This window comes from Pleurodeles waltl, chromosome 1_1 (genome assembly GCF_031143425.1).
Source record: "Pleurodeles waltl isolate 20211129_DDA chromosome 1_1, aPleWal1.hap1.20221129, whole genome shotgun sequence".
Lineage (NCBI taxonomy): Eukaryota > Metazoa > Chordata > Amphibia > Caudata > Salamandridae > Pleurodeles > Pleurodeles waltl.
In genome coordinates, this window is record NC_090436.1 from 625,250,638 (window position 1) to 625,263,144 (window position 12,507).

At 42.4% G+C, this 12,507-nt stretch overlaps 1 protein-coding gene across 2 annotated transcripts in view; it reads left to right on the top strand.

Moving 5' to 3' along the window:
- The window catches only part of PGGT1B (protein geranylgeranyltransferase type I subunit beta), a 239,403-nt gene that overhangs the window by 174,786 nt on the left and 52,110 nt on the right, over positions 1 to 12,507 (top strand). For both annotated transcript variants that reach the window (XM_069226500.1, XM_069226501.1), the window contains one exon: positions 6,640 to 6,685. In XM_069226500.1, coding sequence (XP_069082601.1) covers positions 6,640 to 6,685 — 46 coding nt within the window. The remainder of the gene's footprint in view (positions 1 to 6,639; positions 6,686 to 12,507) is intronic.

The window sequence follows — 12,507 nt, forward strand, 5'->3', positions numbered from 1 at the left end:
TCGGACCATTCTCCCCTCCTGGTTACATTGAGAAAAGAGTATAAGAGACCAGTAATCCTGACATGGCAACTTCATCCGGACGCATTAACTGATCCACCTTTCAAGATGAGGATTAGAAATGGCTTGATGCAATTTTTTTATACGGATTGGGGGTCATCTGGGACTAGGGCCTGTGACTGGGAAGCCATGAAGATAGTGCTCAGGGGACTGTACCTTAAGACCACCTACGGAGCCAAGCGCCAGTTTGAGAATGATATCTCCAAACATGAAACCAAACTCAGTGAACTGGAGCAGTGTCCTGCACAGTCACAGCGACTTGATGAATGGCAGCGAACCAGGCAAGCCCTGCTTGATGATCGGCGTCGCTTGGAGAGGCATGTCTACATGACCCACTGCCATTAACTACATGCGGAGGATGACACAGCGGGTGCATTGTTAGTGCGACTGCTTAAGCAACAATCTGAATGCACACTGGTCACTGCACTGGTAGATGATGTCGGCAAGCGGCTATGTACACAAGTAGCAAACAACGAAGTGTTCAAGACCCTTCTTAGCAAGCTTTACGCATTACCAAACAATGTGCTATTAGATAATGGGACTACCTTCCTGATTCACAAAGATCAATGTGGATTTATTCCACATCAGAGCACGATGTACAATCTTCATCTCCTCTCCTACATTTATAATGCCCCACTACTGCAGAAGGGCCCATTTGTGTTTGCCCTCCTTGATATCGAGCAGGCCTGTGATTCGGTGGAGTGGGGGTATCTGTGGCAAGTTATAAACAAACTGGGCCGTGGCCCGAATTACATAGCCTGGGTCATACTATTATATTCTGATCCATCATTCTGATGCGCTCTTGGGACCTGATTTATGAAAAGATCTACTTAAATAGGGGGATACAACCAAGGTGTATGCTGCCCACCCTCCACCCCACCCCCTTGTGTTTGTCATGGCAATGAAGCCCTTTACAGCTTTCCTTTGAACAATATTGATGCCTTGGGGATTGCTCGTTGGGGGATCCACCCATGTGGTGTCCTTATATGCAGATGATGTCCTGGTCTATGCCCAACGTCCAGAGTACTTGATCCCCATTCTTATAAACGCCCTGCAGAAATTTGAGGAGTACTCTGGTCTCTGGGTCAATCTCTGTAAGTCCTACCTGTTTCCAATAGGTAACCTGGCTGGACAACAGATTGACTCCCTCCCGTGCATGAGACTCCTGTGGGGAGCTGAAGGTCTTAGATATTTGGGGATCTGACTGACATACACTGCTGACAAATTTTATTACCTTAATCAGGGCAGAGTGTTGGAGGGCCTGCAGGCCTTTATTAGGTTCTGGAGGGACTTGCTTCTCTCTCTTATGGGCAGGGCAGCCACTGTGAAGATCATGGTTTTGCTGAGGTGCCTATATGGTCTTCAAAATGCATTCTGTGATGTACACAAATCATATTTTACACGCCTGGACAGCTTGATTCTGGACCTGCTGTGGAGGAACCGGAGGATGATAGTGAGTCTGCCTGTGCTCAAGCAGACGTGGAATCGTGAAGGGATTATTGTAGTACTTTCTACAACAGCATGTGAATAGCCATCTGACACATTATCTGTCATAACTGATTGCCAGTCATTCTCAGTACAGTGATTCGTACTGCAGCTCCTTCCCATGCAGAGGAGCAGCACCTTGTTTTATGAGGTAACTGATGTATGGCAACAGGTAATTATTCAACAATTTCTTTATTGTGTCGCACTACTTTTTGGGTGAATAACAATAATGCCACTTTTCCAGTACAAAATGACATTTTACCTTTGCATTGTTGCAAATTATTTTGGTAATAAAAAAAATCTTTCAGTATTTGTGTCCTGATCCATGTAATTGATCTACAGAGGAGGTGGGACAAGTGGATTTCTTAACAGGACCATGTAGATTTCTGTAGCATTTTGTTCATTAGACAAGTGGCTTATTAAAAAAAGTCCACACCCCTGCCCTGAATAGAATAGCAGCCCATCCCTAAAAAAAGTATTGGAAGGGAAGAAAGATAAATCAGAGAACTAATTAAGCAAAGAGATTTATGAAGTAGAACTGCCCTTCTTGGGCATCTGTCCTAGAATCTAAATCAGATAACAGTGTCTTGTAAAAGTGTGACTAGACCACCATGTGGCTATTTCAGCAATGGGAATGTTTTTCATTAACACAGCCATAGGCAGTGCTTTAAATGGAAGTACAGAAGTGCTAGTACTCACTATTTAGAGTACCTGCCTGCTCCTGAGAAGAGCCGGTACTCTCCCATAAAGTGTATTGCAGCAGTGCTGAGAAGTGCAGGTATTCTCCCTTACAAGTGAAGTGCAGGCACTCAGTACCGGACTGTACTTGCCCATTTAAAGCACTAGCCATAGCAGATTTAACTGTGGTAGGGTGGGCTTTTGGTTTACCAGTTAAGGATTAAATTGCTTTCTGATAGGATAACAGAATGCAAGAACGATCCCTCTGGGCAGAGGTTGCATGTGGCTAAATCTGTGTGTGAAGTGTCATCCTTTACAAACAAGTGTTTGGGTTTACAAATTTCTTTAGTTTTGTCAAGGTAGAATTCCAGAACATTTCTCGCATCTAACGTGTGGGGAGATCTCAGCTGGAGTGGTTGGGTTCTGAAAGAATGTTCAAAAGTTAATGGCTTGGTTTACATGAAAATCCAAAGATACCTTAGGTAGAAATTTTGGATGAGTCTTCATGACTACCCTGTTGGTATGAAACACTGTATAGTACAAGAAAAGTGGCTTTCCAGAAAAGGTTTTATTAGGAAGCTTCATGGACAGGTGGAAATTGTAAGCCCATAAGACCTCACAGTATACTATTCAGGTCCAGGGAGTAGATGGTCTACATACTGATAGAAAAACTTTGAAGAGAACAACTTCTTCTGTGAAATGCCGTGGTAGTTATGCTATGAAATGCCATGGTAACATTGAGTACTTTTTAAAGCACCTCAAGTGCAACGCTGTACACAAGGGACTTTCCTCTATATTTCGTTCACTTCAGATGCATTCAACTTTGGAGAATGTCTCGGTTATGCCATATGATTGGGAGAGTTGATCAGAGTCACTTGTTCTTTGGGGAGTGCTTGCACACATCACCCGTCTCGGAATAGTTGTGAAAATGTTGTGTGCCTTTGTATTAGGCATGACAGCTTGCAATAAAGGATACGCCATGATGTTTTTGATCTGAGTTGGCTAAATTTTGTGACATATATATGCAGGTCCAGCTGCTACTGTGTGGCGAGTTTCAAGTCTGTCAGTGACCAAAATACCAGGATCCTCAATGTGTCAAACTTGCTTAAATATCACATGTAATTGTGTAGCATGTTAGAAAATCACCTTGTTGCGCTTTTCAGCTATTGAAGGGCTAATCTACATTGCGGGTATTTGGCTATCCTTTGTCCTAATTCTTTTTTTGCCATTTTGAATCTAAAGTCTCCTTTCCACCGAGGGAACAAATTGGATGATAGGCAGATGAGCAAACACTCCCTGATTTATTCGACGATAGAAAGTTACCCGCTGCTCATGTGCCCACTGTATGGTTAGAATTCTTCCAGAAAAGGGTATCACCTCCAGAGTCCTTGTGAACTAGAGCCAAGGCCCCTAGACCCACTACTACTCCAATGGTCCAGTATAGAATGATGCCCCAAGTATATGTTACTTATGTCCATGTATGTAGTTTGGAGGAGTATAACTTTACAAGATGATGGAAAGAGCTCACTCTTGCATTTGTTGTTTTGAGGGGATGGTATTGGTCTGCGCTTCCAAACATAATACCAACACCAGCAAGGATGAACAATGTGGAAGATTTGTGTGTTCTAGTGCGGTTCTTAGGGGTGTAATGGGGTTGTTGATCATTGAGAGAAATCACACTTGCATTTCAAGTGGTACCCTTGCCCCCTTAAACCTTTTGGTGCAAGTCCTGTAATGTGTTTCTCAATTTACACAACCTAATAAACTGCGGGCTCTCCTGAAAAAGTTACATTTTCTTGTTTATTGTAATTATATATTATAAGTAAAAGTTGGAGCTCATGAGACTAAAATTGATTGTAGAGATGTGCAGTTCTTCATGAAGAGAGCAAATTAAAGGAGACGTTCCTAATGCTTATGGAATAAGAGCGAAAACTTAAATTTCTAGCTCAAAGTGCATTGAAGTGCATTCTTATTTCTGTCTGGGAGATTGAAGTTAAAGAAAATAAATGCTCCAAGTGGGCCATTTGGCTTTTCCCAGGAAGATCCATAGATGATAATGAGTGATCTTTCAGGAGAAGGAAGAAGAGGCCCCATAAGTCCTCTGTTTCTTGCACACAATAGTTGTCACGTTTCCTGCATGTCCCATTCACACACATAGCCCAGCTCAGACTTTAGGTATCAACTGGCACAAAACGTTTCCCATCAAAAGTTATCAGGATGTGTCAAGATTTTTATCTACAAATCACTGTCCCAATTAAAAAGTGTCATTTTGTCATAAAAAGAGGTGGTTCTGGTGTTGCATTTTTTAGTGACAGGGTACTGGGGTTACCCTAGTAGATTAGGTTTGCACAATTCATGTACACTTGCTGGGGCCACTATTTCTTTGAGCTACCATCAAGCTTAGTAAAGGAAGGAAGAGGTTCTACACTAGAAGCGGGTTTTCGGGGCTGTATCGGACACACTTCTAACTGCTGGACTCCCAGGGCCATAGGAATTTGGTGAATGTGTCTGTTGCTTGCCAGAAGCCTGTAGGCTTTTGGAGTGGACCGACAATGAGGTTTTGAATCCTGCAATGCTCCCTGTCTGCTGACATGTGAATATTGGCAAGAGCCTAGATGCTGTTTACCAAGTGATCAATGTCTTTAGTAAAGAAATGCAAACACTTGAAACAGTTTTTCTTGAAGGCTGACTGGAGACTTCAACAGGATTGAATGACTGACTGGAACCTTCAAATCCCCAGCATGGGGCTCAATGAGGCTTCCAGCTCTGAATGTCTTGCTCAGTCTTCAGTGGCCATGAGATCCAAAGGCCTGAGTTGCTCTTGAATTGCCTGCATCCGAACCAGGTCGTGGTTGGTTACTGATCCAGCCCTTGATTATGAGCGACATCATACCCATCCAGGATATTTCAGTCCCTCTCATGCTGAATCAAGTGCAAAACATACAAATCTGTTTTTGTGCTTAGGATATAGGAGAAATTGCCCAGTGCTGTTTTAAGCTTATCTGCACAATACCCTCTCACATAGAATCAATGTTGTAATATAATCAAACAGAATTGTTTATTCTTGGTCTATTTATTTTTTCTGATTTATATACACTTTTCCATTTATTCATGTACTGATTATCAGGGTGGTAACAGATATAGCTGATGTGTTTTGCAAGCTATCTCACTTTTTGAGGCGAGAGAAAATGAGAATCAAATCATAAGTGATATGTCTGTGACAAACAATACCTATTGTCTATATTATTGAAATTGTTAACAATCTATTTTAACTTTTTTATTAATCGTTTACATTCTTCTGGTCACCTTGTTTATCACTATAAACGTTTATGAATTGATACTGTAAACGTGAGTCAAGACACCCTTGTAGTTTAGATAATTACATAACATATGTAGGCGTGTAGCATATAATGCAAGCTTGAAATCACACATTCTATGTTCAAGTTCTGGCGAGAGTACCTGTGGTCAAACTTTATTTAATAACGTGCATTGATATATATATTTTTAAAGTTATATTTATTTTCTGCTCTGTTTACAGTCACTTATGTAACAGGACAAACCTTCACTTATTGCCCTTTGCATATTTCTATGATTGTAAATGGTAGCTCTGTGTCTGGGGGTCACACAAGATAAGATAGTGTGTTCAAGTGCTTGGACCTTTTTATCAGTAAGTAAGTTGCAATCTTTTTTTTTAATGGTACCATTTTCTTTTAGGTCACAGACTACCAGACAGTCCACCTGTCTGGTTTTCTAAAGACATCTTGGGAGCTTTAAGAAAATTGACCTAGGAATGCATGCCACTTGTTGATTACTATTGGCTTTGTGGTTTGCAACTCTTTCCATTTTCTGGGTTTATTTGCTTCAGGCTCTCCAGGCTCAGGTTGTCCCTCCTGTTACCTAAACCTTGTTTTTTGTATCCTTCCACAAACTCAGTTTCTGTTAATAGGCCTTTAAATCTTGTTCTTATCTTGTCACATTTGCTGTGCATTCACAGACTGAGGTCAAATTTCAGGCATTGTCTTCCAAGGGCCTTTGTTTACTTTTCATTCTCTGCAAAGTGAGAGGATTTATGTGACAATCTTGCTGGATACTGGGGGTAGGAAAGAGTTTTTTTCTAGTACACGACAACGTTTAAATGAAACAGGTTTTATTTTAGCTGTAGCGAATGCTGTAGGAACCTAGTCCTTGGAGCCCTCTTTTGCAACATTTTTGATCAGTCTTTGGTTGACATGTCCTTTCCTACAGCTGGTGATTGAACAGATCTGTATTTGTCTAGCTATTGGTTGGACTGACCTACTGTTTCTGTCCACTGTGTTGAAATAACAATTTTAATCCAAAAGAGATATGGAAATATGTTGTAATGGCTGTGTATTCGGTTTTATACCAATTAAAGATTAATCATTTTTATTGTTTTTACAGTCTTATGACAGTGGGCTAGCCCAAGGAGCTGGACTGGAATCGCATGGTAAGGAATGTGAAGTTTAACATAATTTTAATGAAAGCAATGCAGTTTATAATGCTGCGTAGCAGTATAAAGGTATATGCCATCTTTATTTGACTGAGTGTATTGCTTTATGTGCATTTACTAATTTAACTGTCAGGTGGAACAAAGGGCAAGTCAATTGAGAAAACAGGAGAACCAATTTCAAAAATGGCTGGCGAAAGCTTGTGCACTATCAAAAGTTTTTTCTATCATTATTCTTAATTTTGCCATTTTTGATTTTTACATTAACATTGAAGAAATGTACGTTCTCATGTTTGATCTCATAAGTAAAAGTGATTTGATCCTGTCTCTAGTATTTATCCATAAATCATCTGTCTGCTTCCAAAGGATACATGTCATAAATGAATCTCTCCATTTAATGTTGCTGACTATGTGAACTTCCTCAGTTTTTATCGTGTAGGTGATATGTAGCTCTGCGGTATGCAAGAGCACATGGTGGTCCCTTTTATTTTAAAAAGTACTGATCCTGCCCACTGAAATGGTTATAAAAGAAAAGATGAAAGTGCAGTAGGTGAATGAGGAAAGTTTTGTTGGTTTCAGGAGTATTGTTTTACAATTACATCATTCTGCTGCTTCAATCCAACCACTGTGAGGTCCCACCTTTGACTACAGTAATGAACAACTCTTTTTCTGTTGGCATTTTACAGGCACTTAGGGGGTTATTACAACTTTGGAGGAGGTGTTAATCCGTCCCAAAAGTGACGGTAAAGTGACGGATATACCACCAGCCGTATTACGAGTCCATTATATCCTATGGAACTCGTAATACGGCTGGTGGTATATCCGTCACATTTGGGACAGATTAACACCTCCTCCAAAGTTGTAATAACCCCTTTAGTGTTTAAAATCATTTTACAACAAACCTAATCTAGAGGCAACTGTGGAGGTCAACTGTCAACCCATCTCTTTACTGCCTTCTGCATCTAATTTGGCCAAAAACATTCCTGAGTTGGTGGCTTCCTAATAACCTGGAAGCGCCACCTTTTTGATTTTTTTCACAGCTTTGCATTTGTCCTGGAATTGGGATACAGACTACTCTACTGCATGATCTCAGGGACAGAATTGATTTGGCCATCTTGTATGCCTTATTGTTTTACACTTGCCCACTGCTTTTTGATCCACCGGCTCAGGTTATGTTATTTTAATTTGTAGAGCATGCTATTTGTCCGTGAGGGTATTCCAGTGCTCAGCAGGTGTGTAGGCAGAAATATTCCTGAATGCTAGTCGAAGAGCAAGGTCTTTAGTCGCTTGCGGAATTCAAGCAGAGAGGAAAAGGCACTGATGTGGTGAGGGAGGTTAAGGACAAGTCTTGCTGCGGTGTTCAGGATGGTTTGTAGTCTGACAGCTGCTTGGTGATAAAGTGCATTGCTGCCGTCAAGCCTGCTTGTGATGAGGGCTTGCATGACTCTTTTCCTGGTGTTTTCTGGCAGCCGCTTCAGTAGGTGGAAGCATGAGGGGGTCACTGTGTTGATCTATACAGTCATGAAGAGTTTTTCTTCCAGGATGATCCTAGGTTCTTTGCATGTGCCTTGTGGGTTGGAGCGGGTCCTACGTCTGCTGGCCACCATGTGGAGTCCCATTTGAGTCCTTGCTTTCCAAGATTACTGTTTCAGATTTGTCAGAGTTGAGCATGAGGCGCTTGTCTTTCATCCATGAGGCGACTGCAGACATGCAGGTGTTGAAACTGGTTTTCGTTGAGGGGGTCTTTTTTGACAAGGAGAGTATGAGCTGGGTGTCATCAGCGTAAAAGAGAGTGTTGATGCCGTGGGATCTGATGATGTCTGCCAGTGGTATCATGTAGACGTTGAGCAGAGTGGGGCTGAGCCAGGATCCTTGTGGGACTCCACAGCTCAGAGTTTTTGCTTCCAATGTCCATGGTGTCAGGCACACACTGTGTTCTTCCTGTGAGGAAGGAGCAGATCCAGTCGAGGGCCTTGCATGCCTGCTTTGTGGAGTCTTTTAATGAGGGTTTAATGTCGAAGGCAGCTGATAGGTTTGGCAGGGTGAGTAATACTCTTTCCTTGGTCTAGGATCATCCTAGTGTCGTCTGTTGATGTGGGGAGTGCAGTTTCTGTTCTGTGGTTTTGTCGAAATCCTGATTGCGAGGTGTCCCGGATGTGTCTGTTGAGGTGATTGGCGAGTTGCTTCTTGAGGACCTTGGATGGGATGGGATGGGAAGGGAAGAGTAGAAGGGAGATTGCCACTCAAGTCAGGTTTGTCGTAGGTTTTTTCAGTAGAGCTTTGGCAGCTGCGTGTTTCTAGGCTTCTGGGGGGATGGCTTTAGAGGTGTTCATGAAATGGGGGAGAGTCTCACTAATGGGAGTCTAGATTGTAGATGCAGTGAGGGCATGATTCTGTTGGGGCTCCGGAGTGGAGTGTTATCAAGGTGTGGGTAGTTTCCTTCAAGTTAATGGTGTGATATGTGATTATGTTTTTTTGTTGTTGTTTGTTGCGGGGCTGGAGGAGTCTGTTTGGGGGTCCAAATTGTTGTAGATGGTCCTAATTTTGTCGATGAAATAGTGGCAGTCTGTCACAGTGGTCTTGTGAGGGGGTGATGTTGTGAGAGCTGGAGGTAGAAGTGGTGAAATCTTTGACTGTGAATATTTATTTGGTGCATTTGGAGCTGTTTGCTATACATTACACTAATGCTGTTTTCTTGGATTCCTTGATCTGCTGGTGGTATCGTCTGAGAGCGGCTTTGAAGGTGCCCTTGTTGTTGCTGTCTTGACTGGTTATCCATTTCCTTTCCAGTTTGCAGAGATGTTTAGTTGCTCGTAGGTCCTAAGTGTACCTTTGGCCTGTTTTCTGGAGCTTTTTTGTTGGTTGTGTATGATGAGTTTGAGGGAGTCAGTTATCCACTTATTTAACTGGATTATGTCGCTGTTGCGATTGTTGGTGGGGGTTAGTACAGACTTGCAAAGTGAGCAGCCCTAGTTTGCTACTGCGATGTTACTCCTGCGCATCAGGCTGGTTGATGTTGAAGGATTTTCTGTGGTCTAGGATGTTTATCTGGAAGAGTATGATGGTGTAGTTGTCCAGGTGAGGAGTGTGGTGGCTTTGATCTTGTTTTGGATGGCGAAGACGGGGTATAGGGTGTGTCCAGAAGTATGGGTGGGTTCGGTAACTTGTTGAGTGAGTCCGAGATTGCCTATGTTCTCCAGGAAAGTTGTGGGCGTGGATTCATTCAGGTCTTCCAGGTGAAAGTTGAGGTCTACTAGGAGGATGTAGTCCTTGGCTTCGATGGCGATGGGGGGGGTCATGAACTCCATTAAGTGGTGAGTGAAGCTGGCTCATGGACAGAGAGATCAGCAGACAAGGGTTCATCTTGTGTAGTTTGCAGTGATGCTCGAAACTTGAAATGGAGGTGTTCCATGAGGGCGGAAATTCTCTCTGCAGTGGTGGTGCAGTCAAGTGGTTCTTTGTATATAATGTCTATCTGTCCTACTAGTTTGTATTGTTGGTCTTTTTGGGCGATCTTGTATTCTGCCAGGACGACAGTGGCGATGTCCAGGGGCCAACTTGTTGTTCAGCCAGGTCTACTGGAATTCATGCAGTGGCTTTGTCAGGGTTCCCTTCCTTTCTCAGAGGATGGAGGCGGGATTCACTCTGGTCCATCAGTCGTTACCATGTAGTCTCTCCAGACTCATTGTTCTCTGTTCAAAATATACATAAGTTGATAAGGACAGTCATTAGGTATATTGGAGTGGAATCGGTCTCTTATAAAGACAATATCAAACTTGTCCTATTGAACCTCAACATTACTGAAATGAAGGTTAGTGGTCGGACCAGATAGGTTGTGAGAGCATGCCCTTTGGTTTGCTGATATGGGGTGGTCACCCTCTTCTATTTCCAAGGTTAAGATCATAGGGTTCTAACTTCATAAAGGGCTGTGACTGATAGATCAAGTATCTACTGATATAGCCTCCTGTTTCTTTTATATTAGGCTCTTGATGAGGCTTCTCCTCTCATTCTTCCACGTTTGCATGTCCTTGTGGTGGGAGCTGTAGTATTCCTGTGGTTAGATTATACCACTGTGTGTAATTGGATCTGCGTCAGCCACACTGTACAAGCTTCCAACTAATTACAAATATGGCAGGGTTAATGATTTTCAGTCTTAGAAAAAATGACCAAAGCTGTAGTGCACATCACTCTCTTCACTGGCCCTCAGGGAAGCAAAGGATTATCTTTAAGATCCTGTGTTTGACTCATCAAGCTTTTTATGGCATGGTGCCTAAAGGTATTTGCAGTAGGCTAGATCAGTGCTCTCCTTCAAGTTCCTGACGTTCTTTTTGAGTAATGATCCTTGAGTCAATTGGTCCATAGCTGGCTTTCTCTCTGTTCTAGCCCCTCAGCTTTACTGATAGCTACGTTTAACCGTACACCACATATCCAATCATCTTAAATTTCAGAAGGCCCTTAACTCAAATTTGTTTTGCTCGTCACCAGTTGGCCTTCCACATCTCAATGCTACTGCCATGATGCTTTTAGGCGGCCATCACACTTACTGTTATCACATTCATTAATTTGGTCATATTTTTCACAAGTGCTCAAATTCTGGATTTTTGTGGATATCCAGTCTCTTCTGAAAAAAGTGATAGAGATGGGATGGATTCCAGATATTTCTCTCATGAAAATCCTCTCTCACTGTTCCCCTCCATACCCACCCCAATAAAGAGCTACTGTCCATGAAGGGAGTTTGTTCCCTCTTATTGCTCGGCTTGAGTGCTTGGTTCCTCTGTAGTTCACGTTTGCCCACCTTAACCTTTCCTCAAAGAACTTGGATATCCTGGCTGCTACTGTGATGTCTTCCAGCTGGCTGCTACTGTGATGTCCTCCAGCAGACCTCAGTAACTGAAACAAAACAGCCATGGTTCTGTAATTGGACAGTCTTAAAGAAGATCAGTTGCTTGCAAGTGGATATTGTTATGACTTTTTCTTCTTATGTGGCTAACTCAAGTGTGCAGAGCCTTGCCAGCTGCCATGGAGGCTTCTCTGAACAGACCTGCAGAGTTCTTCTTCACAGTTATTTGGATCTTAATCTGGTTCCTTTTGAGACATTGGCTTCATGTGACCTGAAGTTCTTATCGTACATAGTTTCTTTCTTGATGTCTACCATCCATAGATTTGAAAGCTGCAATCTCTTTGACAACTGAGAAATATTCACAAAGGACTCACCCCTCCTTCGTCCTGAAAGTTCTGTCATATTTCAGTTTCAATGAGGAGATAAACCTTTCACTTTTATTTAAACATCCATGTGCCTCAGCTGAGGAAACACTACACAATTTGGTTATCAGTCATGCTTAGTGTTTCTGTTTGTGGTGTTTATTTCTAAGTCACTGTTATGTTTGCAGGCCCTCGTCACCTTGCTCTTGTCATACCCACACTGTATCAGCAGAGACTGTACTTCTGTGAGCCCACCTTTCTTGTCCGCAGACACCAGCAGAATCAGAAGCAAGCTGCTAACAACTTTTCACTTCCACAACCATGTCTTCCTACCCTTCAAGCTCTCCTATATCTGACTATGGCTGGTGTATTTTATTCAGGGCTTTTTACATTGCTCAGCGGGGAGGTACATTACACTGGACCAGTCTTCTAACAACCCACCCATTGCAGTCATTGCTAAAGAATGACCCTTGGCCCTGCTTCGGGCCAACTATCTTTTAGGAGGTCTTGTATTGTAGGTGCATCTTTCTCAATACAGATGTCCAAGCTTTGAAGTGTCCATTTAAACCTTTGATTTACCGTCTCACCTTTCATGACATTAAGAGGCAATGATCCAGCTG